Source organism: Camelina sativa, chromosome 20 (assembly GCF_030686135.1).
Source record: "Camelina sativa cultivar CO46 ecotype springtype chromosome 20, ASM3068613v1".
NCBI lineage: Eukaryota > Viridiplantae > Streptophyta > Magnoliopsida > Brassicales > Brassicaceae > Camelina > Camelina sativa.
The window spans coordinates 2,551,126-2,573,789 of record NC_141899.1 but is presented as its reverse complement, the minus strand read 5'-3'; the positions used below and the strand labels follow the sequence as shown (position 1 = coordinate 2,573,789).

The window sequence follows — 22,664 nt, the reverse complement described above, 5'->3', positions numbered from 1 at the left end:
TTTCACTTTTCGTGGAACATGACTAAGAAACGAATATTGTAGACTCAACATTTTCTTACGTTAATGACTAAACTACAACAAATACGCGCTACATAAATTCTAGAAGCGCCATCTTTTCTCATCTTTTGACTTGGTAAACAAACACACACACTTTGACTTGTTTTTTACTAAGGTTAAATCAGCTTTTATTGCCTATATAATGATTAATTAACTACTTAGATTAATCATAAGTTTAAAATCAATCAGTTTAGCAAGAAAACTAATCGAAATCCTGCCATTATTTCCGAAACCTGATTAATGGCTGTAACAAGATCTTCTTCTACTTGTGATGGTTTCTTCAACATCAGCCTTCTTATTATCGTTTCTTTATTGTTTGGGACATCATCGGCGCAGTTAAATGCTACGTTTTACTCCGGGACGTGCCCTAACGCCTCTGCTATCGTTCGCAGCACTATTCAGCAAGCTCTTCAATCTGACCCTAGAATCGGGGCAAGCCTCATCCGCCTTCATTTTCACGACTGCTTTGTTAATGTATAAGAAAATATTAAAATAAGCTTCTTGATATCTAAGTGTCTTTAATATCAAGCCTTCTACTTTTTTTTTTTTTTACACTAAACCGCTGCTTTACTTTTGAAAAGGGTTGCGACGGGTCGCTCTTGCTTGACGATACTGGAAGCATCCAGAGCGAGAAAAACGCTCCTCCCAACGCAAACTCAACTAGAGGATTCAATGTTGTCGACAATATCAAGACTGCCCTCGAGGATGCTTGTCCTGGCATTGTCTCTTGCTCTGACGTTTTAGCTCTTGCCTCAGAGGCTTCCGTGTCTTTGGTAATACATAATACTTAATTTCTTCGTAAACATATTAAACAATACATACATACATCCATATTTTATATAAATTGTGTCTTTGGCGGCTGGACCAGATGAAAAAGCCCGTTTTATTTACCTAATATTACATTTAATTATGTTCACATTCATCTATATAAAAATATAAACATTTTTGATCATCTACAGGCAGGAGGGCCTTCATGGAGTGTGTTATTAGGAAGAAGAGATGGTCTGAACGCAAACCTGACTGGGGCCAATTCGTCACTTCCCTCTCCCTTCGAAGGCCTTAACAACATAACATCTAAATTTGTAGCTGTCGGGCTAAATACAACCGATGTAGTAGCCTTGTCTGGTAATTAAATCATCTGACATGCACGTTTAGTTATACTTGCGGCTCAATTCAAACAAAACCCTAATTAGTGCCAACGTGCGTATATAGGAGCGCATACATTTGGGCGTGGTAAATGCGTAACGTTCAACAATAGACTATTCAACTTCAGCGGTACAGGAAACCCCGACCCGACTTTGAACTCAACACTTCTTAGCAGTCTTCAACAGATATGTCCTCAAAACGGCAGCGGATCAGGGATCACCAATCTCGATCTGACCACACCTGATGCGTTTGATAACAGTTACTTCACGAACCTTCAGAGTAACAATGGGCTTCTTCAGTCAGACCAGGAACTGTTCTCCAACACCGGTTCAGACACAGTTGCAATTGTTAATTCTTTTGCAAGTAACCAGACCCTGTTTTTCGAGGCGTTTGTTCAGTCTATGATCAATATGGGGAACATTAGTCCCTTGACTGGGAGTAGTGGAGAGATTAGACAAGATTGTAAGGTGGTTAATGGACAGTCATCAGCCAGTACTGAAGCAGAGGACATTCAGTTACAATCTGACGGACCGGTGAGTGTAGCAGATATGTGAAAAATGATGGGTTCAGTTTCACCGTTTGTGTATCATACATTTTGAATTACTATATATCATTCGTAATAAGCTTAACCATTTCTGTAAAAATAAATAAGTTTTGCTCGGGAAGAAAATAAAAAAAGCTGAGTGCAGTGGAAGGGTTTTGTTTTACAGTATTGTGATAATTTCAATATTTTAAAACCTTTTTTTTTTTGTTAAAAATATTTTAAAACCTTTATTACGCCCAAATACATGCATGGATGTATCACGTCTAGTATATTCCAAAATAATACATTAATATATGAATTTATCACGTTGAATTTTGTTTTTCCTTCTTGTGGTCCACAAGTTGTGAAAGAGTAGTTGAGATTTGACTTCAGATTTGGAAGTAAGTATTATAAAGTGACTTGAAACAATATATAAAGAGAAAAGGTTTGGTGTTATTATTATCAAGTGATTAATACATGGATTTTGTGTCAATAATAGGAAAATGGGAATCATATTAAAGATTCATAAACATGTAGTATTAACTAAAGATACCCCTAACACAGAATCACCAAAAAAACCACTTCTTTACATTTTATCGTAGCGTTCCACGGCCCTAAAACCTGCCCACCGCTCTCATCAACATTTTCTTTCTCTACAAACAATGCAGTTCTGGAGTAAGGATTCCTCTTCATTTCTTTTTTGTAGCCTTTTTGACTATAATTGAAGATTTGATGTCTAAACCATCATTATTGGATACATGCACAAATATTAAAACTTTAGTTTGAATAAATCCGTCCATCAAGTTTATAAAACAATGTTCACGACTTATGTTGAATTGTTTGATGAAAATTATATATTTATAATAATATTTTAAGATATTTTAATGTAATTTAATCATCTATATTAACATTTAAAAGTATATTTGGTGTTAAAAGTATATTTACTCTTTAAGTTATACTTATTTACAAAGTTAATTCTTTAAAAATTGTACAAAAAAAACTCCAAGAACTTTATACATTTGAAGGCAGCGGTTCTTTCAAATCTAGTATTTTTGATCGTTCACAGAATGTGACTTATAAACTAAATTTTGTAGCCTAGCTTTAAAAAGTTTTATCTAAAATTTTGCATTCTTTATGAGAATTGAGATATCTTTCACAAAATGTTGAACAGGGGAACCTAAGTGCATTAAAGATGTTTGCTGTTAATTTTAATTTTGAGATTGAAGTATGGCTTAATCATACTTATTTTAGTGTATTGTTTAATTATTTTTTCTCGTATTAAAGAAAGAATTAAAACCACCGATTTCGTCTCAAGAACGCAAAAATCTTTTAACTTCATTTTACCAACCGCGTGGGATCGATTACAATAATGCATGTGATGGAGATAGTGTAACCTAAAGACAAATTAATTTCAACTAAACAAAAGGTAGAAACACCAGCGTTTTTTCTCATCTTTTGGACTATGTAGACAAACACACACGTTATTCTCTAATTATTTGGCTTCATCCAAAATCTTTCACTTTCATGATCGATATCAGTCAAGAAATACGCGTTTTAATCAACTTTTTCTCTATATATACAATTATTTCAAAATGATCAAGAATAGGTCATAAGTTCCGCACCAATCAGTGGAAATAACTAATCAAAACTTTTTATCATCATTTATCAAAACCTAATTAATCAATGGCTGTAACAAATCTTCCTACTCGTGATGGTTTGTTAATCATCAGTCTTATTGCTATCGTTTCCTCAATCTTTGGGACATCATCTGCTCAACTAAACGCAACGTTTTACTCTGGGACTTGCCCTAACGCCTCTGCCATCGTACGCAGCACTATTCAGCAAGCTCTTCAGTCCGATACAAGAATCGGAGCCAGCCTCATCCGCCTTCATTTTCACGACTGCTTTGTTAATGTACACTAATCTTTCTCAATGAAACTCTTTAACTTAAATCCCTATTTTGATATGTTTCGCTCTAAACCGTTACTTTGCTTCTTTTTTTTTTTTTTTAAAAGGGTTGTGATGCGTCGATCTTGCTTGACGACGTCAGTGGAAGCATCCAGAGCGAAAAGAACGCTGGTCCGAATGCAAACTCAGCAAGAGGATTCAATGTTGTCGATAATATCAAGACTGCCCTCGAAAACGCTTGCCCTGGTGTTGTCTCTTGCTCTGACGTTTTAGCTCTTGCCTCTGAGGCTTCCGTGTCTTTGGTAATTACACGTTCTTTGTGAACATTACAAAACAGAACTAAACATTCTCGTGGTAAAGATTAATATATGTACGTTCTTTGATCATCTTCAGGCAGGAGGGCCATCATGGACTGTATTACTAGGAAGAAGAGATAGTCTCACCGCAAACCTTGCAGGGGCGAATTCGGCCATTCCTTCTCCCCTCGAAAGCCTTAGCAACATCACATCTAAATTTTCGGCTGTAGGGCTAAATACGAACGATCTAGTAGCTTTATCTGGTAATTTCATATACATGTTTAGTTACTTACGGCACAAGTTGAAACAGAACCCTAATCCCATCTTTTGTGGATCAACGTAGGAGCGCATACGTTCGGGCGTGCTCGATGTGGAGTGTTCAACAACAGACTATTCAATTTCAGCGGGACAGGAAACCCCGACCCGACTCTAAACTCAACGCTTCTCAGCAGTCTGCAACAGCTATGTCCTCAAAACGGCAGCGCAACAACGATCACCAATCTCGACCTGAGCACACCTGATGCGTTCGATAACAATTACTTCACGAACCTGCAGAGCAACAATGGGCTTCTTCAGTCAGATCAAGAGCTGTTCTCTACCACTGGTTCATCCACCATCGCGATCGTTACGTCCTTTGCAAGTAACCAGACTCTGTTTTTTCAGACCTTTGCACAGTCCATGATCAACATGGGGAACATTAGTCCCTTGACTGGTAGTAATGGAGAGATTAGGTTAGACTGTAAGAAGGTTAACGGAAGTTGATTTCCTTAATTAATGCTCCTTTTCCCTTTAAAAAAAAAGGAATATTTGCAAGCTCTGGTTGAATTTGAATAATTTTGTTATCATAATCGCATCAAATATCTATTGCATTCAAATCTTTCTAAATTAATGATAATTAAAACCTACGTAAAATCACTGAAAAATCAGCAAACATTTTACTAGTAGTTTTTACTATTTTATTGAAGTGTAAATAATGGAAAATTCTCTTTTATTTACGGAGAGGATTGCAGAAAATTTGAATTCTTCACTTTATCTTGTGGGCTCCGACAGAGAATTTATCATTGACAAATTATTTTACGAATCACCAAATCAATAACGATGGAAAAAAACCGTCCTAACATGTTTATCGAATTATCAACCATCATTACAGTCCTTGTGGAATGATTTCACCGACAAAAATAGGCTGATTTTGCGGTCAAGATATATCGGTCCCCTTCCACGCGAAACTACTCAAATACGAATGTGATTCTCTTATTTCTTCTATACATATTTCAAAGAATGAATGAATGAAACCACTAATTAAAAATGAATTACCATAAAGACATCCTACCACAGTTCAGACTTCTCAAGTATCTAATTTTTAAAACAACAGAGAAAAAGGTTAAAAGAAGACAAATTAAAATTGAATGTGAAGGTTGTTTCTATCAACTCAACGTGGAAGCAAATAATTTTTTTTTTTTTTTGAAAGCAAATGTTATACAAATATACTAGTGATCTGTCATATGCCCTAACAGATGTGCTATGTAATATTCTTACACTCCCTACTATTGGAAGTATTCCGGATAATATAATCGATTGTTCGTATGGGTTATTACCGGCCGGTGGTATTAGAGAAGACGATGATAATGATTTGTGACAAACGTAGTGGGAGAAAAGTTGTGAATCAAAACCATCAAAATTGATCGCAAAACAAAAGAGAACCGTAAGAGCATGGTAGGTATATATCTACAAATCATATTTTAGTGTTTGAGAAAAAGTCGAAGGAATACTGAAATTAAAAAGTGAAAGCTATATGTCAATCTCAATCATAGTATTTGTTAGTCGAATGTAGTAACTAATTACTAGAGATGCACTATATATGTTGATTATTGTAAAATTGACATAAAGCTAAAAAGTAAAAAAAAAAATTCTTAATTAGTCTCTGAACTCACTCTCTCTCTCTCTCGTGAGATAGTTAATACAGTTTTAACACTTGAGAGGACGACAAAAAAAGATGAACAATGAAGAAATGCACAAATATATTTAACGCTAACTCAAGTTTTAAGAAAAGGAAAAAAAAGGTCCCATGAGCAAATGATTGCCTGTGTGTAGATCTGCCTCTTCTCAAGCAAGACAAAGTGGACCCTCAACTCGTTTCATCAATTCAATTATCTCATAATTACTTCATCAGGCACGTTGTCACGTGGTGACTCTCTCCTCTTCAACTTCATTTTGGTAAAATATGGATGTTTGTGAACCTCTGTCGAAATAAATGTCAGCAACTACCAAAAAAAGCTGTTACGAAGATATTTTTTTAAAAACATGGGTTTCCCATTGTCATGGCAATTCAGATGAATACACAAAAAGTTTATTCAAAAAAATGTTAAATAACTTTTTATACTATTAGATACTATTAGAGCTCTACCGCCGCATATGTAGCCATATAGGTAAGCTGGCCTCTCTTTATAGCCGTGGAAGAAACGACAGCAACAACCATTTTTTGCCACCAATGGGTTGGTATATAGACGAGTTCGAAATTTGTTTAAAACCAATGTTGGATTCAGTTACGCAAGCCATCGTTTTTTTTTCATTTTTTTTTTTTCATTTTTTAGTCGGTGATTAACTACATACCGGCATATAACTTGTATGTTCATATTAGGTTTATACTAAATCACGATTGGATTTGATGTGGGTTGGTCAAATTAGGTTGCTTGTTACAACAAAACTACTATATTGGGGAAAAATGAAAAGGTTTATATATATTAATTACTACTAGTATCTAGGTTCATGTATGCTTTGCATGGGAATTATATAACCCCTAATTGAAAATGTTACCATGCATAGCATAGGATATATGAATCTTAAATGTCGTTTTAAATTTGACGGAATTTACATTGTCTTGTCCACGAACTATATATCCGTTACATAAATATACAAGGGGTTAATGTCTACAACTCAAGACTATTTAATGATATGTACATAGGATTCTCTAAGAAAGCCATATACCTGTTGAACAACATCGGCGGGTGTTTAATTGCGTATACACACTACACAGAACATACTGAAATTCAAAATATGGTGGATAGATAAAAAGGGATCCAAACAAAAAAAAATAGAATGCAATAATGAATGTAGTAGGACAGAGATAAATAATTGAGAGAAAGATTGAGATGCCAAAAAAATTCTCTTGACATACTAATAATCACAAATTCACAATAATAAGAGTATGCATGACTTCAATAATTGCAAGGAGCCTAAAAGCATGACACCCCAATCTCACTTGAGGAGGATATCTATCATCCGCGTCCCACGCGTGTGGGTCCTTTCCTTTCACTCTCTTTTCATGTTTTAGCCATAACTCCCATTCCCAAATCATATTCCCAAATTCTATAAATTTTTAAAAACATACTCTTATAAGTTATAATCATACCTGTCCAAGGCAAAAATGGATATTTAAGTTAGTTAATGTGGCTGAAAAAGACATTAAAATGAATCATATGTGGCTGATAGACAAAGAAAAAACATAGCACATAGCTATGAGTATGTTTATCGACATGTAGAACTCTCTATACATAATAAAGTAATAAACGGAAAATCACTAAATGAACAAATTTATGTGGCTGAAAACACATTAGAATGATATAAATTTTGGTCCGTACGTAGGTTGTAATATAGCAAAACTTCGAATGTCATTATGATTGGTAAAAAAAAATCAGTAGAGTGTTACATTATTTTTTTCGACTATTCCATGAATTATTCAATCAAGACCCTACAGTTTTTTTTTTGTAATTAATGACAACGTACTAATTTGAAACCAACTCTCATATCATATCTATGACATGTTACCATTCATACACATAACAATGAAGCTATTTAATGTCCAAAACTTTTCTTGAAAGCAACTTGCAATAAGTTAAAAAAAGAAGTTATAATTAATGGAAAATGTATTGATGATGTTGGGTAAGAACAAATTAATCAAGTTTTTTTTTTCTAGGACCATCACTGTAATGAATAAAGTTTTGAGCCAATAACGATTTTGCCAAAATCATTTTGGTCAAACTTAAAAAAAAAAAAAAAAAAAAAAATCTAATTGGGTGTTTTCGTGACCGTTTGATGGGTCATCGTTATCACATTTTGCTTCTTCTTCGTATCATTAAGTATCATCGTTAATCATTATGTCTTGTTCGCCCCTTTGTATTTCGGTACAGCATAATTTTTCCATTCCCTTTAATCAAGTAATCCAACTTAATCATGACCTTTTAGTTATGTGAATTAGTCACGCTAATTTAGTTTGTCCCGTTTCTAAAAATAAACAAGATATATAGCCATATAGGTCATTTGTTTCTCCGCCGCTATAAACAATTACAGCTACTGTTAGCAAAACATATTACAGAAACATTTTTCTTATAACAGAGGAAAATACATGTTATTTAATCCAATATCAACAATTAGTCATTAAGTCAATAATTATGTAAATTAAAAAAAAAAGTGCACTTTAGTGATCAACTTCTTAACTTACTTCACCGACCATTGATATTTTAACTACAGCAATAAACGGTAACTTACAATGTCAACCGTCACTATTTTTTTTTATCCAACAACTTCCACTTTCGTTTAAATCTCTTAAAACTTAAGAAAATCAAAGTCCTCATCATTAACGTGTGACCAAGAATTACGCTGGCCGGTCAAACTAATTATGGTCGTCAATAATTTTCAACAAACACAGTCTCTCACATCTTCAGGAAAATAACTATTCCTTAATCTCGTCAATGGCTGCATTGTGAACGACGAACTATTTATTTTAATATAAGAGGCTCCGAAAATACCGAAATATAGTTACTAACATATATAGCTTTTTGCATGCTCAGGTGTACATTTGTGTATATATATATATTTTCCAACTTTTACTCTTATATATTTATCTAGTTGATTGCCATAAAAACCTTACGATGATATGGAGTAGTATAAGTTTGATTGTTTTCTTTTATATATATTTGAAAAGTATCTTAAAATGGAAGAATTGCATACGAAATTTTCGAATTTTGGATCTTATAAATACAAACATAAATGCATATTTGTATATATAGAGATGGAGTAATATAACAACAAAGACACAAGGCGCCAGTCTCGTGTAAGAATGTGGGATATATTTATATGCATTCACGTGCGTATGTGAATGGCAGTTGTCGGTCAATCGATCTTCTTAAATCCATATCAACCCCAAAATAGTACATTTTCCCGGTAGTGACAAGAAACTAAAAGTCTAAAACAGAAGGGAAAAGTATATGTTCTAGAGAGATAATCTTTCAATAATTTCATAGAAACTCTTGACACATTTCACGTATATTAAAAATATATATTATTATTTACATAAATATAAACCTATTCATTATTCCACTAACTAAGAAAATGATGACTTAAAGTCACGTATATTAAGTCATATTTTGTTCATAATACATAAATGTATATTATTATTAAAATACAATGAACTTGGAAATAAATAAGTGGGGTTTCACTTTCATCTCATCACTCCATAAGGACCATAACAGATCTTCTTGTTCCGATCGAGTCTCTCCCCGAGTCCCCTCTCTCTCTCTCCCTCTCTAAAACTCTTATTTTTCTTCGTAAGCGATGGAACTAGCGTTGTCTCTCGGCGACAATACGAAGAAACAATTCCCTTTTTTGGAGAAGCACTCGAAGATTAATAATCCATCTGCCTCGTCGACCTCAACTTCCGACAAGGATCTTGGATTCTGCATGGGTTTAGATGTTGCTTTTGCTGGTCACAGATCGTTATCATCCTCTTCGTCTCCCTCGGTAGAGTTTGTGAACAAGAAACCGGCACCAAGAACAAATAATCTTGGTGGATTTAGGGTTTCGTCTTCTGTAGATCCACCACTACAGCTTCAACTTCACTTCCCTAATTGGCTCCCTGAGAACGGTAAGGGTCTTTAAACTCCTTTTCAGTTAATAAAAAGCTAGATAAACTTAAAGGGTGCGATTACATGTTTTATTACTGTAACATATTAAATTTTATTAGAATCCCTAATTAGGCTTACATGTGTTTTCCTTATATTCCATAATACTTACGGTTATACGAATATTTATATTTTCTGAATGTATCGTATAGTGTATGTGTGGATGGGATGTTTCTGATTCCAAAAATGGTTTGTCTGATTTGTGACAAGAAAGAAGGACCAGGTTTCAAAATATTCTTTGATGGAAAGAAAAAAAATATATCAATTGTGGATGTCTTTGATTAATACCTAACTTTACCCGAATTAGTTTGATTTATCTAATTATTAAAAAAAAAAAAACATATTCGTTGATTTATCTAAAGGACATGAACTAAATTTACAGGTCGGCAAGAAGGACGAATACTCTCAGGAGTAGCTACGGTGGTGGCAGAAGAGGAAGATGAGGTGGAGGAAGCGGTGCCTAGTATGTCAGTATCGCCTCCGAACAGTGTAACTTCGTCGTTCCAATTGGACTTTGGGATTAAGAGTTATGGTTACGAGAGAAGAAACAACAAGAGAGATATTGATGATGAACTGGAGAGGTCAGCTTCAAGAGCCAGCAACGAAGACAACGATGACGAAAACGGATCCACCAGGAAAAAACTAAGACTCTCTAAAGACCAGTCAGCGTTTCTTGAAGACAGCTTCAAAGAACACAGTACCCTTAATCCTGTTCGTTTCCCATTCTTGACTTTTTTTTTTTTTAATATAAAAAGATATCTTTCTTGAATTTGTTTTATTCACTTATTTCAAAGAAAAAAAACAAAATCTTAGCCTTAAATGTTTGTTTTATTATTTTTTAAACATTGCAGAAACAGAAGATTGCATTGGCGAAACAGTTGAATCTTCGTCCTCGTCAGGTTGAAGTTTGGTTTCAAAACAGACGAGCCAGGTTAGCTTAAATTAGTAGATTCATATACTAAACGTTTTTTTTCCTTCATTGGAAGTCGTATACTTTTGTGTGATGATTAATGTCTGAAAAAGGGATGAGGACGAAATGCATCACGAGTAATAATACCATATTGTCGCATGTCTATCCTTTGTCATTTTTCGTGCAAAAGTAGTATATCACTTCCGCTCATCATATCCATACATAATTGCTTATAGTGACTTATTTATAAAAGGCAAACAAATCATAACTCTTCTTTACATAATTTGACCCCCCAAAAAAAAGAAGCTCTTCTTTACATAATTAACCACAATGTCATACATATTATGTTTATTGTACCTGATATATGATAATATAATAGGACAAAGCTGAAGCAAACGGAAGTGGACTGTGAATACCTAAAGAGATGCTGTGAGTCATTAACCGAAGAAAACCGGAGGCTTCAAAAAGAGGTTAAAGAATTGAGAACCTTGAAGACTTCCACACCGTTCTACATGCAACTTCCGGCCACTACTCTCACTATGTGCCCTTCTTGCGAACGTGTTGCCACCTCAGCAACACAGCCGGTCACGTCAGCTTCCCAAAACCTAGGTTTGGCTACGTCATCGTTGCACTGTCCGGTTAAGCCTCGTTCGGCCAAACAAGTTTCATGAGAAGCACGTGCGAAATAATTTGGTTACAGTTTTAGCGCAAACGGTCGAGTGTGCATGGTTTAAAGTTGGGTCTTCTTGTGTATATTTAGATTTACTTTTTTTTTTTCATATTATTTGGGACGACGACCGTCTCCAATTTTAAAAGACGAATAGATCGATTATCCGGTCAGTGTTTTGTTTTTCTTGGATGGAACCGGATTATAAAAAAAAAAACATAGATGGAGGAAAAGGGTTGACATCATGACATGTTTATTGAACGATAGAAGACAAAAGAAAAAGTGAAAATATTTGGTTTGATCTTGTATACTTTTATTTTTCATTAAAGCAAAAGGGGTTTGTCGTTCACAAAATCCTGACCAAAATTTAGGTTTAATTATCGAGTTTATTTATTTATTTATTTTTTATCTTTTTTTGTACCGAAAGTCCAAAACCAGTCACAATTTTTTCATCGCATAATTCTATTGCAAAACTAATGTAATTTATTTGCAGCAACTTTGGAATGAAATTTGATTCTGCAATAAGAAAAGTGGGACCAAATTGGTTCATTACAAATCCATACAAGTTTCTTATTTGGGATGGGCTTAAAATATTTCGTCTGAATAATCGCTAATTTCCCATAGTTTTCCAGTCCAAATCATTGATAGTTAGTACACGAATAGTCAAGAGCTTTGATGAGCTCATTTATCATCAGACGTACACCGAAGTTGTTGCGATTAGCCAAGATCTTTGGGAGGTGTTCGTATGGGCCCCTATAGTATAGTTTTGATGTGCATGTTCCTTCATGAATGATTTATCCCAATCAGTACCATTGTATGTTATCACAAAATTGTTGGATGCTTAAAAAGTAATTTTGTAGTTTTGGTGCTTATACCCCCATGGCCACTTTTTTTTGTAATAATTAATAAATATGTACGGGTGAGTCTCGTGCTGCGTACTTCAGATATATCCAGTTTTCATCAATTTTAAGCATTCGTAATCTTACTTTCTACACAAACATAAACACTTCTTCTGCTTTTCCCAATCTCCAACCAAACAGTCACATGTATGACTCTTCTAAATTAATTACTAGGGATTATAACAGAATTTAATAGGTAACCTCAAGTACGCCACGTGACGAACAACTGCACCAGGTTGGATCAAATCGCACTTAACTCATAAAAGCATTTTGACCTAACGACCTTTTCCTAAGACCTTCGTGGCCAAAAAGTCCAAAACATCCCATGTGACCAAACCCATTGTCTTCAAATCTCATTATTTCCCCAATTTGGACAAATTGTTTATTATTTTCAGTTGATGTCGGTGATCGACAAATTCCACATCAAACTCTCACATCGTTGGTTCCACACGCAAATTCTTGCGTTCACATGATAAAACTGTTATAACTTCCAAACAATCAAAAACACATAGCAAAACCATGCTCTACTTTTTTCTTTGGCTAATGTAACGATAATAACATTACTGTAATAAATAATTGGAATCGTAAGAAATGTTTACATGTAACCTCTCATTCTTGGAGCTAAATATAGTATTCGGCGTGACAAAAGCATTTACAACCAATAGTAGCAAAGATACCTTGGTGATCAAACATTTTTTCATCTTTCTTTTTTTTTACTCTACACAATTCTATAATCAACAAATTACCATCAAATAGAAAGCAAAGTGTTGAGATCAAACAAGTATTTAGGGGTAGAGAAAACCTTAAGGTTTCCGTTGTGTTTGCCCGAGCTGACTGAGTTTAACGAGCAGCTCAGCGTATAGGATCTCGTTCCAAGAGTCGGGAACTCCAGGTAGGCACCAGTGGCTGCAGTCTTGGTACAGCAATGGTGTCTTTTTCTCCTTTTCCGTTAAGGTGTGTTTCCGGTATACAGACGGGTGACCATCCTTCCTGTAGTCTGTTAACCTCGTGATGTTTAAATACGTGACTGGAGTCTTCATACCTCTTAGCACTTTCTCTAGCACCTTCATTTTAGACGGGTATGGGGTTAAGTATGTGTCATTCTTGATCGGTTTTGTTTCACTATCGCATGCTCCTCCTGAGTTCCATTGCCCACCACTGCAAAAACAATTCAGAGAATGTCAAGATTTTGATTAACAACAAGATTAAGACCTAAGATCACTTCAAAGATGATCTCCATTTTACCTGAAATGAGAAGCGGAATAGCCCCTAAAGAAGACAAGGGACTTTGTTGGATTCACATTCTTCTCAACCCATCGACCCCATGTAGTCAAAGCTTTACGGAAAGCTTCAAGAACAGCGAGTTCGTGATACACATTGCTTCCTTCTTGATAATAATCCTCCCTAAAGAAATCAACACCAGAATCAGATCTATAGGATACAAAGACAGAGCAAATTATTCAAGTAGATTAAGAGAGAGAGCTTTAAAGTACCCTTTGGATGTTTTCTCGTGAGTCCACCAATGTCCGGTATTAAATACAATAATATCTGCTCCTTTGTACTGCTCAGATGACTTCCCAACCAAATCCAGCCGTAAAGTCTCTTTCTTAGTTCCCTTCTTGTCTACAATTTCCCATTCTTGAACCAAGAAGGGTGAAACAAAGAACTCCACCGTGCAGTTGTAATCCTATCAATCAAAATTTGAGAACCCCTTAATATATATAACAAACCAATTGGTGTAAGTAAACAAATCAAGAAGGAAGAAGAACCCCTTACTTGGAAGACGAAAGAGTACTCAGCTTCCCCACGGAAATGATGCCTTCCTCTAGCCTCATAAACTTTGGTCTCATCTTTCACTGATCCTTTAAGAATACAAACCAGAGATTCCCACATGTTTCTATTTAGAGAATCCCCAACAAATACAAGTCTTCTTCCTCTAAGCATCTCCAACAAAATAGCTCCATTCAACCTTCACATACATGTGTCTATAATTAGATACAGAGCCATAATATTTTGAGCTTATCCCAAACGACCAAACTTACCTTGGTAAACTACATCTCTTAGGTTTCCACTTGAGTTTCTGAAAATCTTTGTCGGGTCTTCCGTTTGAAATACAATTGAACTGTTCATCGATAAGCTTACACGAACCGGGTTTGTAAAGCGGATACGAATCATCCATGATCCATTCACCGTCGAAGAACTCACAATCTTTTAGAGAATCACTCCACTTCTCGATCTCTTGCTTCACCGACGAAACAGAGTCATCGTTTTTACTCTGTTTTTCCGGTGTAGAAGAAGCAGTTGATGAACTGGTATTGGAATTGGACTTCAGATCCACCGACACGGGTGCTTTCGACGGCGCCGGAGCTGTCGTCTGGTTACTCTTCACGGCTTTTGGAATTCGATCAGTATCGGTGGTCGTGGTGGTGGTGGTCTGTGACTGATTACTTGATCCATTCGCCGACGATTTGTCTGAAAACAGAGGATGTGGTAAAGTGTTGTTTTTTACAACCGGGTTGGTTCCGTTTACGATCGGAGACTCAAAGGTTGCGTTTTTAGCAACCGGAGTTCGATTTTCCGGCGCCGGTGCTTGTAAAGTATTGTTTTTGGAATTCGAATTGAGAGGAGGAGGAGAAGTGGCGTTAACAGAGATAGGATCTGTAGCGTCGCTGGATCTATTGGTGGGTTTGGCTGAAGTGACATTGGGGATAATATAAGAGAAAATAGAAGAGAACTGAGATCCGGAAGTGTTGTCTGATGTTGTAGTGGGTGTGGAGGAAGAGAAGATGTTAGAGAACCAAGGAGAAGATGAGTTTGGAGAAGGACTAAAAGCAAAGAAGAGAGTGAAAGAGACGAAGGTTATGACGAAAGCGTAAGCAAAAGTTGAAGTTTTTTTGGGTTTCAAGGTGGAGAAGAAGCTCTTGATGTCGGCGACGGCGGCTGTTGTTGTTCCTCCGCCGCCTCCTTGGATTGGCATATACTTAACGGCGTCTGACGCCATAGTCGGAGAAGGTGTAAAGGGTCACTAGAAGTTGGGAATGTGGTGGCGCGTGACGAGTGTTTTTTTTTAGGGTTAAGAGAGAGAAAGAGAGGGATGCGCAGAGAAGAGAGAGATGGGTATGAAGAAGAAGAAAAAGGAAAAGAGATGACTTTTTTAGAAACAGGAGAAAGTGGGTTTAAGATAAAAGAGGACCATATTTGTTTTGTTTTAAACCACATCGTTAGTGAACGACTTAAAGTCAAGTGTTTAGTGTTTGTGATTAAAATACCCCTTGATTTTGGAGTTATTTACTGAAATCGCCACTTCGAAGAAGCGTGTCGGTGGCGGTGGGTGTTTGAGATTCGAACTTAACATTATTGTTGTCTTTTTTGCCACTTCGGTCCTCTACGACTCGTAAAGAAATTAATTTTTGTGATTACTGTTTCTGTTACGATAATCCAGGTTTGGTCTTAAGTGGTTGTGTTACGACGGTGTGGTATAGTGTGTAGAATAGTCGTGGCTTCGTGATTTGTATGATCCAACGGTACAATGCGGAAATAATGCGTTAGATCTAACCGTTTTAACAAAGAATATATTGTGTTCGATCTTGGCTCATGTTGAAATAAATTTCAAAAAGCCTAAGGAAAATAAAAAATTCAAAGCCTTGCTTTGGCGAGATACTCAGATTTTATCTTCCATATATTGTCATATGTGTTTACTTATTTATTTACTGATGAATAATAAATCTCTTAATTGCGTAATTAAGTTAGGTGGCAGGTTTGGGTAATTAAGAGGAAAGTGTATGGATGGAGATGGGGTAATATGCCTTTTGCAATTAAAAAATACAAAAATTCTAAATTTGCGCCATCAAAGTCTTAGCGTGTAGACCCTTTTTTTTATTTTTTTTTTGTTCTTCAAAAACGCATTTCACCAGCTCTTATAGAGAATCTTCTAGCATTATAAATCTATGACTTTCAAATAGTTAGAGAAGATGATTTCATTTGTGACAAGTAATATTCAAGAGAGATTATTATGATTGCAAAAAAAAAAAAAAAAAAAGTTATGTGACCAAAACCTTTATAACTTGTTTGATTATTATAAATAAGACATTTTAATATCAACCGATAAGTATATATAATTTTTTTTTTAAGAGTGTATTGTTTGAGAAAGTATACTCGTAGAGAGAGACATTTAAAAGAATTCATGAAGAAATGTGTTTGGTTTGATTAAAACATTTTAGTTTTAACACAATCCATGTTGTAAGCATAATTTAAAAAATTTTCAAATTATAAAGAAGACAATAGTGGAAAATAAATAAATAGAGGAAGGTAGCCCCCACCAGCAGCTCATCTTCCGGATAAGCTCTCTATCCATCTCCTCACATCTCTTCCCAAAACCAAAAATATCTTTAATTATGGCATATGAAAACTTAAAAATATCTCATCATATAGCTTCTCTATCGACAAATATTCACACAGAAACCAAAAAAAAAAAATTTAATGGCAGCTTTGGCATCAAACCCTCAAATGCTAACTAGACAAGCTCATAGTAACAAGAACGAGCAATTTCGGAGGAGGGAGAGTTTGAATTTGGAGAAGAAGTGTGGGTTTTGTGTGAGGAGGGTTCACAGTAATGAAAAGCTTGGAAAGTCACATATGGAGAAAGAGTGGAGACGAAAAGCCTTCTGGTCATCAAACACATATCAGCCCACGACTGTGGAGATGGAACCCATTAACAACGTTGAAGAGCTTGACGCTGTACTCTCTCACGCTCGCCAACTCTCTCAGCCTATCATCATCGAATGGTAAACATACACACCAATATATCATATTTTCTACTCCATAATCTAGATTAGATATATAGGTATCTATAGGCATCACATTTTTATGGTCCAAATTTTTGTGAACAGAATAGGTCAAAAGATTATGGTTCTAATTGCTAAGTTGCATAAGGAGTTCAACCATTACGTAGTAATCTTGTTAGATTACATTTTTCACGATTGATCATTTGCCGGATTTTTTATTTACTTTTTCCCAACTCAACTGCTTATGAAGAATTAATGGTGAGAATATTTATGGGCAGGATGGCTTCATGGTGTCGAAAATGTATTTACTTGAAGCCTAAGTTGGAGAAGTTGGCGGCAGAATATAACAACCGGTAAGCTAATTAATAACAAAATTCACTATTTTTACAAGAATGTTTATGAATACAAAATATGAATACAAAATTCGATTATATCATTATCATGAACTGAAATGAGCAGAGCAAAATTTTACTACGTGGATGTAAACAAGGTCCCTCAAACATTGGTGAAACGTGGAGACATTTCGGTAAGATGACTAAACAATCACTCTTTACTCTCTTCTTCTTTTTCTTCTTCTGCTTTGGTATGTGCCAATTATCTGAATCAACTTCCATGTTCATGTATTATGCAGAAAATGCCCACCATTCAGGTAATAATAATGCTGTCTTGTTATTCTAATTGTTTTTGAATTTCAGAGATGCATTTGACAATAAGAAATTAGTGTACTACAAAGGTAAATGAAATGATTATAATGGTGCAATGCAGTTATGGAAGGAAGATGAGATGAAAGAGGAGGTGATAGGAGGTCACAAAGGATGGCTTGTCATTGAAGAAGTTAGAGAATTGATCAACAAATATGTCTAATCTTCACTTTCCCCTTCCTTTTTTTTTTTTTCTTTTTCAATTGATATGTACAGTCAGTTTTCTTCTTTGCTTTATTTACTATCTATATACAATTTCATTTCTTTTTTTTTGATAATCAAGAAGTTTCACCTTTTTAATGTGTATAGTTTTATTGGATTAAAGACTACTTTTTTTACATTTTCGTATTGAGACATTTGACGACGGAAGAATATCTCTCCTATTGTAAAATATTTTTGACATATTGATATTTTCATTATTTTTTTTTTATTGAAACAATCTACAAAGAGATTTATAAGATTTTTTAAAATTTTGCAAAATAAAGTAAATTTGAATTAATTAATAAATGTCATACAGAATAATCTATTTCAGAATAATAAATAATTTAGATATGTTATTTGCACAACAAAGTCGCTTTGGCCGAGTGGTTAAGGTGTGTGCCTGCTAAGTACATGGGGTCTCCCCGCGAGAGTTCGAATCTCTCAGGCGACGAATTCCTTTTTTTTTTTTTTTTTTTCCTTTTGATGCTTTAGATTTCGATACTGTGTAGCGTATAACTCATGCCAAAAGCTCTTGTTTGATTTAACTTATCTGCTCCATATACACAGAGATCAGATGGGGATGAGAAGAAGATGAGCATCACATCTACGACCCTCAAAAGGTTATTTTCGATTGCAAGAGAAAGGTTTGCAGAGTCAAAATCAATGTGAGCTAATAATGCTCGTGCTCAATTTCACAGAAACTTCTACAGAGCGAAAATTCAGAGCTTGGAGCCTTTCACAGTAAAGGAAATAAAATACACACTTATGAAGAAGCAACTGATTCCTTCTTATATCAACCAAGTCACAAAATCAGTGAACGACATGGATGGAAAAAAAAAACTAAAGCTGGAGATGATCAGACTGATTGATAGCACAAACTCAAACACAAACCTTCCCTAATTTACCAACAACAAAGAATCTGTTTCCCAATCCTAAACTTTGAACCAAGCCATTGAAAAACAATCTGTGCAAAAGACAGAAAAAATCTATGAGGCAGTCTCATTAAATAAGAAACAGATTCTTCCACGCATCTAGATTTTTAAGTAAAGAACCTCTGCATCCCTGGTTCAGGAGCCCATGCTGAAGTCAGCGGTTAGTGAAAGACGTTGATCATGTCTTCTTCTCTTGCTATTGTGCAATTTGCTTTTCAACTAAACCTGCTACTCTTTCAACTTTCTTATCCTTTGGAATGCAACCGGCTGTAGAACTCAGTGAAGTCAAGCCGGAAGAAGAGAAACTTGAGATCTACAGATTGTTGCAGAGGCAAAAGAGATAGGAACCCATCGAGTGAAGATGTGTATTCCTTTGCAATACTGTCCATATCTTTACTCATGCTTTGAAGAAATTCTCCAGCACGCTGTGTTAAGCCCTTCCTACCCTCACTGATCCATGAACCGGGCTCTTCCGATTTGTTTTTCTCCCGTCCTGATTCTTTAGATCTGCAGGAAATCAATAATATGAGAAATCAATGATATGAGAAATCAAAGTATGACCCTAAAATCGGAGGAAGATGTTTTCGCAAAAGTTCAAAGTCTACTCTTGTTTGAATTTAAAATAAATTTTTAGACAAAACTCACCTTATTTGCAACTCGTATATTCCTTCATACAAACGATCTGCATGACTCCTGAACCGTAATATAAGCTCAAACAGGACAAAGAGTGATTCGCGGATGGTCTGTGACTGTTCACCCAGAAGAGATTTTCCAACAATGGCGTTGAGGTACTTCTCATGAGCTGCCAAGAGATCATCCAGGTCTTTAGCAGCTTCCATCTCTTTTGAGAAATTAGACCATGACACCTCCAATACCTCAAACATGATGTAATACTGAAAGTTGGTAACAAAATGGTTCATTTCATTCCAAAGGACCTGGCACCGCCTCAGGGCTGAGAGCAATTGCAACTTCACTGAAGTTTGGAGCTTAACGAATGAGTTAGAAGTGATGCAATTTGGTTTCATGGTCTTCCAAATTCCGATAAGAGCATGCTCTACCCGTTTCAGCTTCCAGAGAAAATTGAACACTCTCAGGTATTTGGACAAAACAGACTCAGTAAACACGGTATCTAATGGAACCCTTGCCTCATATTCCAATGAGAATACATCCCAGCCTCTGTCTCCACTGCCATGAGGCATCATCTTCACCCTCAATCTGTCTAGCATGTCACGGTCATCATACTGCGCATTTGATGCTCGTATTGCAGCCTCAAGAAACCCAGCTAGCTCAAATGAACTAATATTATTTGCTGGCTCAGAAAGCTTAGGCCCTACAATATCCATCAAGTATTGGACAAAATCACCTTGACCAAGTAGTAAATAACGCTTAATCGCAAGGCAATGCTCCTTAAACTTATATCTCTTATACAGAACATCCAAGAGATGCTTGTCAATTCTCTTTGCTGCCTCAGTAACAAGATGTTCGAGTGCATCTGTTTCACCATACCCGAGACCTCCTCGCCTAGTCGTTGTCCCAGAGGCAGCTGCTGCTTCTGAAGCTGCATCAGCCCACCCATGATCATCACAGCAAACACGAAGAAAGTTTATCGATTTCCCAGTTCTCAGAATTCTCTGAGCTAGACTCGGTGAAATAAAAGACGGAAGCATCGCTGGGTGGAGCTTATAACCTTCTCTCCAAAGCAAATCGACTTTAACCGGCTGACCAACGACAAAGAACTCACCAAAAGTATCTTCCAACTCCCCTTCTAGAACCCAACTTCTAACCATTTCAAACAGCGGAGAACACACACATCGAAGCAAATTCATCATAAAATCATGAACAAGCCAATCACCATGCTGTGCGTGCAAATGTATAGCCCCAGCCATCGCCCCACCTCTCAAAACCTTACACTTGTCAACCAAAACAGCCATCAGTCTCATTTTCACCATAGGCTCCGCGAACCATAGAGACAACCTCCTCAAAGTAAGGTAAATATCTGAGCTAGCAGATTCAGAAAACAAAGGAATAGGATTCATGGCTCGCGCGTCGAGCACAGCCAATAGCTTATAATAAACAGAGAGCTCATCTTGCAATGCAGCACAAAACGCTTGCCCAACAGTTCCAACTTCCTCAGCTGGAAACCGATCCATACTCTCGGTAATAAAAGTATTAACCTTTCTAAACAACCAGCCAAGCTCAGAGAGCATACGAACCATTACCCTAGTAGCTCGTGGCACCTTAACCGAATCCTGAATAGCGTAACCGTCAATCTCACTGTTAAACTTCACATACTTCCCATCAATACCTTGGCAAGCGTACAAAACATCCCTAACTAGAACCTCCTCGTTCACTTCATTCTCTTTCTTAACCACAACCGCATAGTCTCTAAACGCCTTCTCTTTCTCATCCCACGAATTCTCAGGATCTTGACTAACCAACAAAACCCCATTTTCCCAATCCTTCTTCTTAGCCTCACCACCGCGTAAAAAACCATCACCAAACCCCAAATTAGGTAACAAAAACGACGAATCGAGACCATTAATAGCAGATTTGCGATCATCAGAAACGATTTTAAGCAAATAAACGAGAGCCCATTTATTGTTGACACTACCGGGACCAGTCTTGGAAGCGAACTTAGTGTAGAGATCGGCGAAAGCGAGCGCGTCGGAGGACTTACCTTGAGTAGCGAGGCGGCGTTTGAGAGACTCGGCTATAGCGGTTGCGTCGGGGGCAACGGAAGGTGTAAGGCGGCTATTGAGGATACGAAAGGCGTAACGAAGTTTTTCGAGGAAGGCGGGAGAATTGGGATCGAGATTAGGGGTTTGAGGGTTTTGGGTGACGAGGCGAAGAACAAGCTCTTGTAGTAGATCTGCTTTCTTTTGCTGTTCGTCGTCTTCCATCAATTCAAGCTTTTTGCCCTTCTTCTTCTTCTTCTTCTTCGATTTCACCTTTTTTTTTTATTTATCTCTCCTTTTTTTTTTTTTTTTTTGGGTTTCTTCTTAAAATTTGATTTTTGAAATCGAAAGAGGTTTTGCAGAGAGTGTGGGCGAGTGAGAGTAGTAGTAGTAAAATAGATGGGCTCTTTTGGACTTTAGAGCTGTGCTCTTTTTTTATTTTTTTCCTCGGCGGGCAAATTAATATGTTGGAATCCAAAAACATTGGAAAAAAATAAAAACCATTGCAATTTTTTTTTTTGTGTTAATTAAGTTTTATGATCTGATAATATTATTTTTAAAAAGGAGAGAAAATATTAGATAAGAAAAAATGTGTTTCTTTGAAATTAATTTTTATAAATTTAAGTTGATGATATCTTATTTTTTTTTTGGATAGTGGCATTTTTGAAAATTTCTTCTTTAGAATTAATAAACAAACACATAGATATGAAAAAAGAATCTCATACTCCCTCCGTTTCAATATATAAGATGTTTTGGTCTCTTTTATTGTTTCAAAATATAAGATGTCTTGTAATTTTCCATGCAAATTTTAATATATATTTAATCATCTGTAATTATTATTTATACAGTTTTCTTTATTATTGGTTGAATCTTTCTTAATTTAAATATATATGATACTTTTAAAAGAAAAATAATTTATCTTAATATGTGTGCCCATATAAAAAAAAAAATTGGATAGTGACAATTTTGAGAATTTCACTCTTTAGAATTAATAAACAAACACATAGA

At 35.8% G+C, this 22,664-nt stretch overlaps 6 protein-coding genes and 1 non-coding gene across 7 annotated transcripts; 5 read left to right on the top strand and 2 right to left on the bottom strand.

Moving 5' to 3' along the window:
• Positions 1 to 221: 221 nt before the first annotated feature.
• Positions 222 to 1,910, top strand: LOC104768877 (peroxidase 54). The gene is made up of 4 exons (XM_010492951.2): positions 222 to 531; positions 639 to 830; positions 1,017 to 1,182; positions 1,270 to 1,910. The coding sequence occupies exons 1-4, from the start codon at positions 298 to 300 to the stop codon at positions 1,755 to 1,757; spliced, it is 1,080 nt and encodes a 359-aa protein (XP_010491253.2). The 5' UTR covers positions 222 to 297; the 3' UTR covers positions 1,758 to 1,910.
• Positions 1,911 to 3,220: 1,310 nt separating this feature from the next.
• LOC104768875 (peroxidase 53) lies at positions 3,221 to 4,788 on the top strand. Its single transcript, XM_010492950.3, has 4 exons — positions 3,221 to 3,640; positions 3,742 to 3,936; positions 4,028 to 4,193; positions 4,274 to 4,788. The coding sequence occupies exons 1-4, from the start codon at positions 3,410 to 3,412 to the stop codon at positions 4,690 to 4,692; spliced, it is 1,011 nt and encodes a 336-aa protein (XP_010491252.2). The 5' UTR covers positions 3,221 to 3,409; the 3' UTR covers positions 4,693 to 4,788.
• Positions 4,789 to 9,372: 4,584 nt separating this feature from the next.
• LOC104768870 (homeobox-leucine zipper protein HAT14-like) lies at positions 9,373 to 11,765 on the top strand. The gene is made up of 4 exons (XM_087503465.1): positions 9,373 to 9,850; positions 10,270 to 10,598; positions 10,739 to 10,818; positions 11,177 to 11,765. Exons 1-4 carry the CDS (start codon positions 9,541 to 9,543, stop codon positions 11,466 to 11,468), a joined length of 1,011 nt encoding a protein of 336 aa, XP_087359591.1. The 5' UTR covers positions 9,373 to 9,540; the 3' UTR covers positions 11,469 to 11,765.
• Positions 11,766 to 12,744: 979 nt separating this feature from the next.
• On the bottom strand, positions 12,745 to 15,783 carry LOC104768869 (protein trichome birefringence). Its single transcript, XM_010492946.3, has 5 exons — positions 14,406 to 15,783; positions 14,140 to 14,332; positions 13,857 to 14,050; positions 13,609 to 13,767; positions 12,745 to 13,521 (listed from the first exon to the last, which is right to left on the bottom strand). The coding sequence occupies exons 1-5, from the start codon at positions 15,362 to 15,364 to the stop codon at positions 13,167 to 13,169; spliced, it is 1,860 nt and encodes a 619-aa protein (XP_010491248.2). The 5' UTR covers positions 15,365 to 15,783; the 3' UTR covers positions 12,745 to 13,166.
• Positions 15,784 to 16,740: 957 nt separating this feature from the next.
• LOC104768868 (thioredoxin-like 3-1, chloroplastic) lies at positions 16,741 to 18,188 on the top strand. Its single transcript, XM_010492943.3, has 5 exons — positions 16,741 to 17,147; positions 17,426 to 17,500; positions 17,607 to 17,673; positions 17,779 to 17,796; positions 17,913 to 18,188. Exons 1-5 carry the CDS (start codon positions 16,843 to 16,845, stop codon positions 18,009 to 18,011), a joined length of 564 nt encoding a protein of 187 aa, XP_010491245.2. The 5' UTR covers positions 16,741 to 16,842; the 3' UTR covers positions 18,012 to 18,188.
• Positions 18,189 to 18,418: 230 nt separating this feature from the next.
• On the top strand, positions 18,419 to 18,500 carry TRNAS-GCU (transfer RNA serine (anticodon GCU)). Its single transcript has one exon. It is a non-coding gene; the product is annotated as a tRNA-Ser (tRNA).
• Positions 18,501 to 18,815: 315 nt separating this feature from the next.
• LOC104768867 (gamma-tubulin complex component 3) lies at positions 18,816 to 22,158 on the bottom strand. The gene is made up of 2 exons (XM_010492942.3): positions 19,627 to 22,158; positions 18,816 to 19,488 (listed from the first exon to the last, which is right to left on the bottom strand). The coding sequence occupies exons 1-2, from the start codon at positions 21,879 to 21,881 to the stop codon at positions 19,227 to 19,229; spliced, it is 2,517 nt and encodes an 838-aa protein (XP_010491244.2). The 5' UTR covers positions 21,882 to 22,158; the 3' UTR covers positions 18,816 to 19,226.
• Between the last annotated feature and the right edge of the window lie 506 nt (positions 22,159 to 22,664).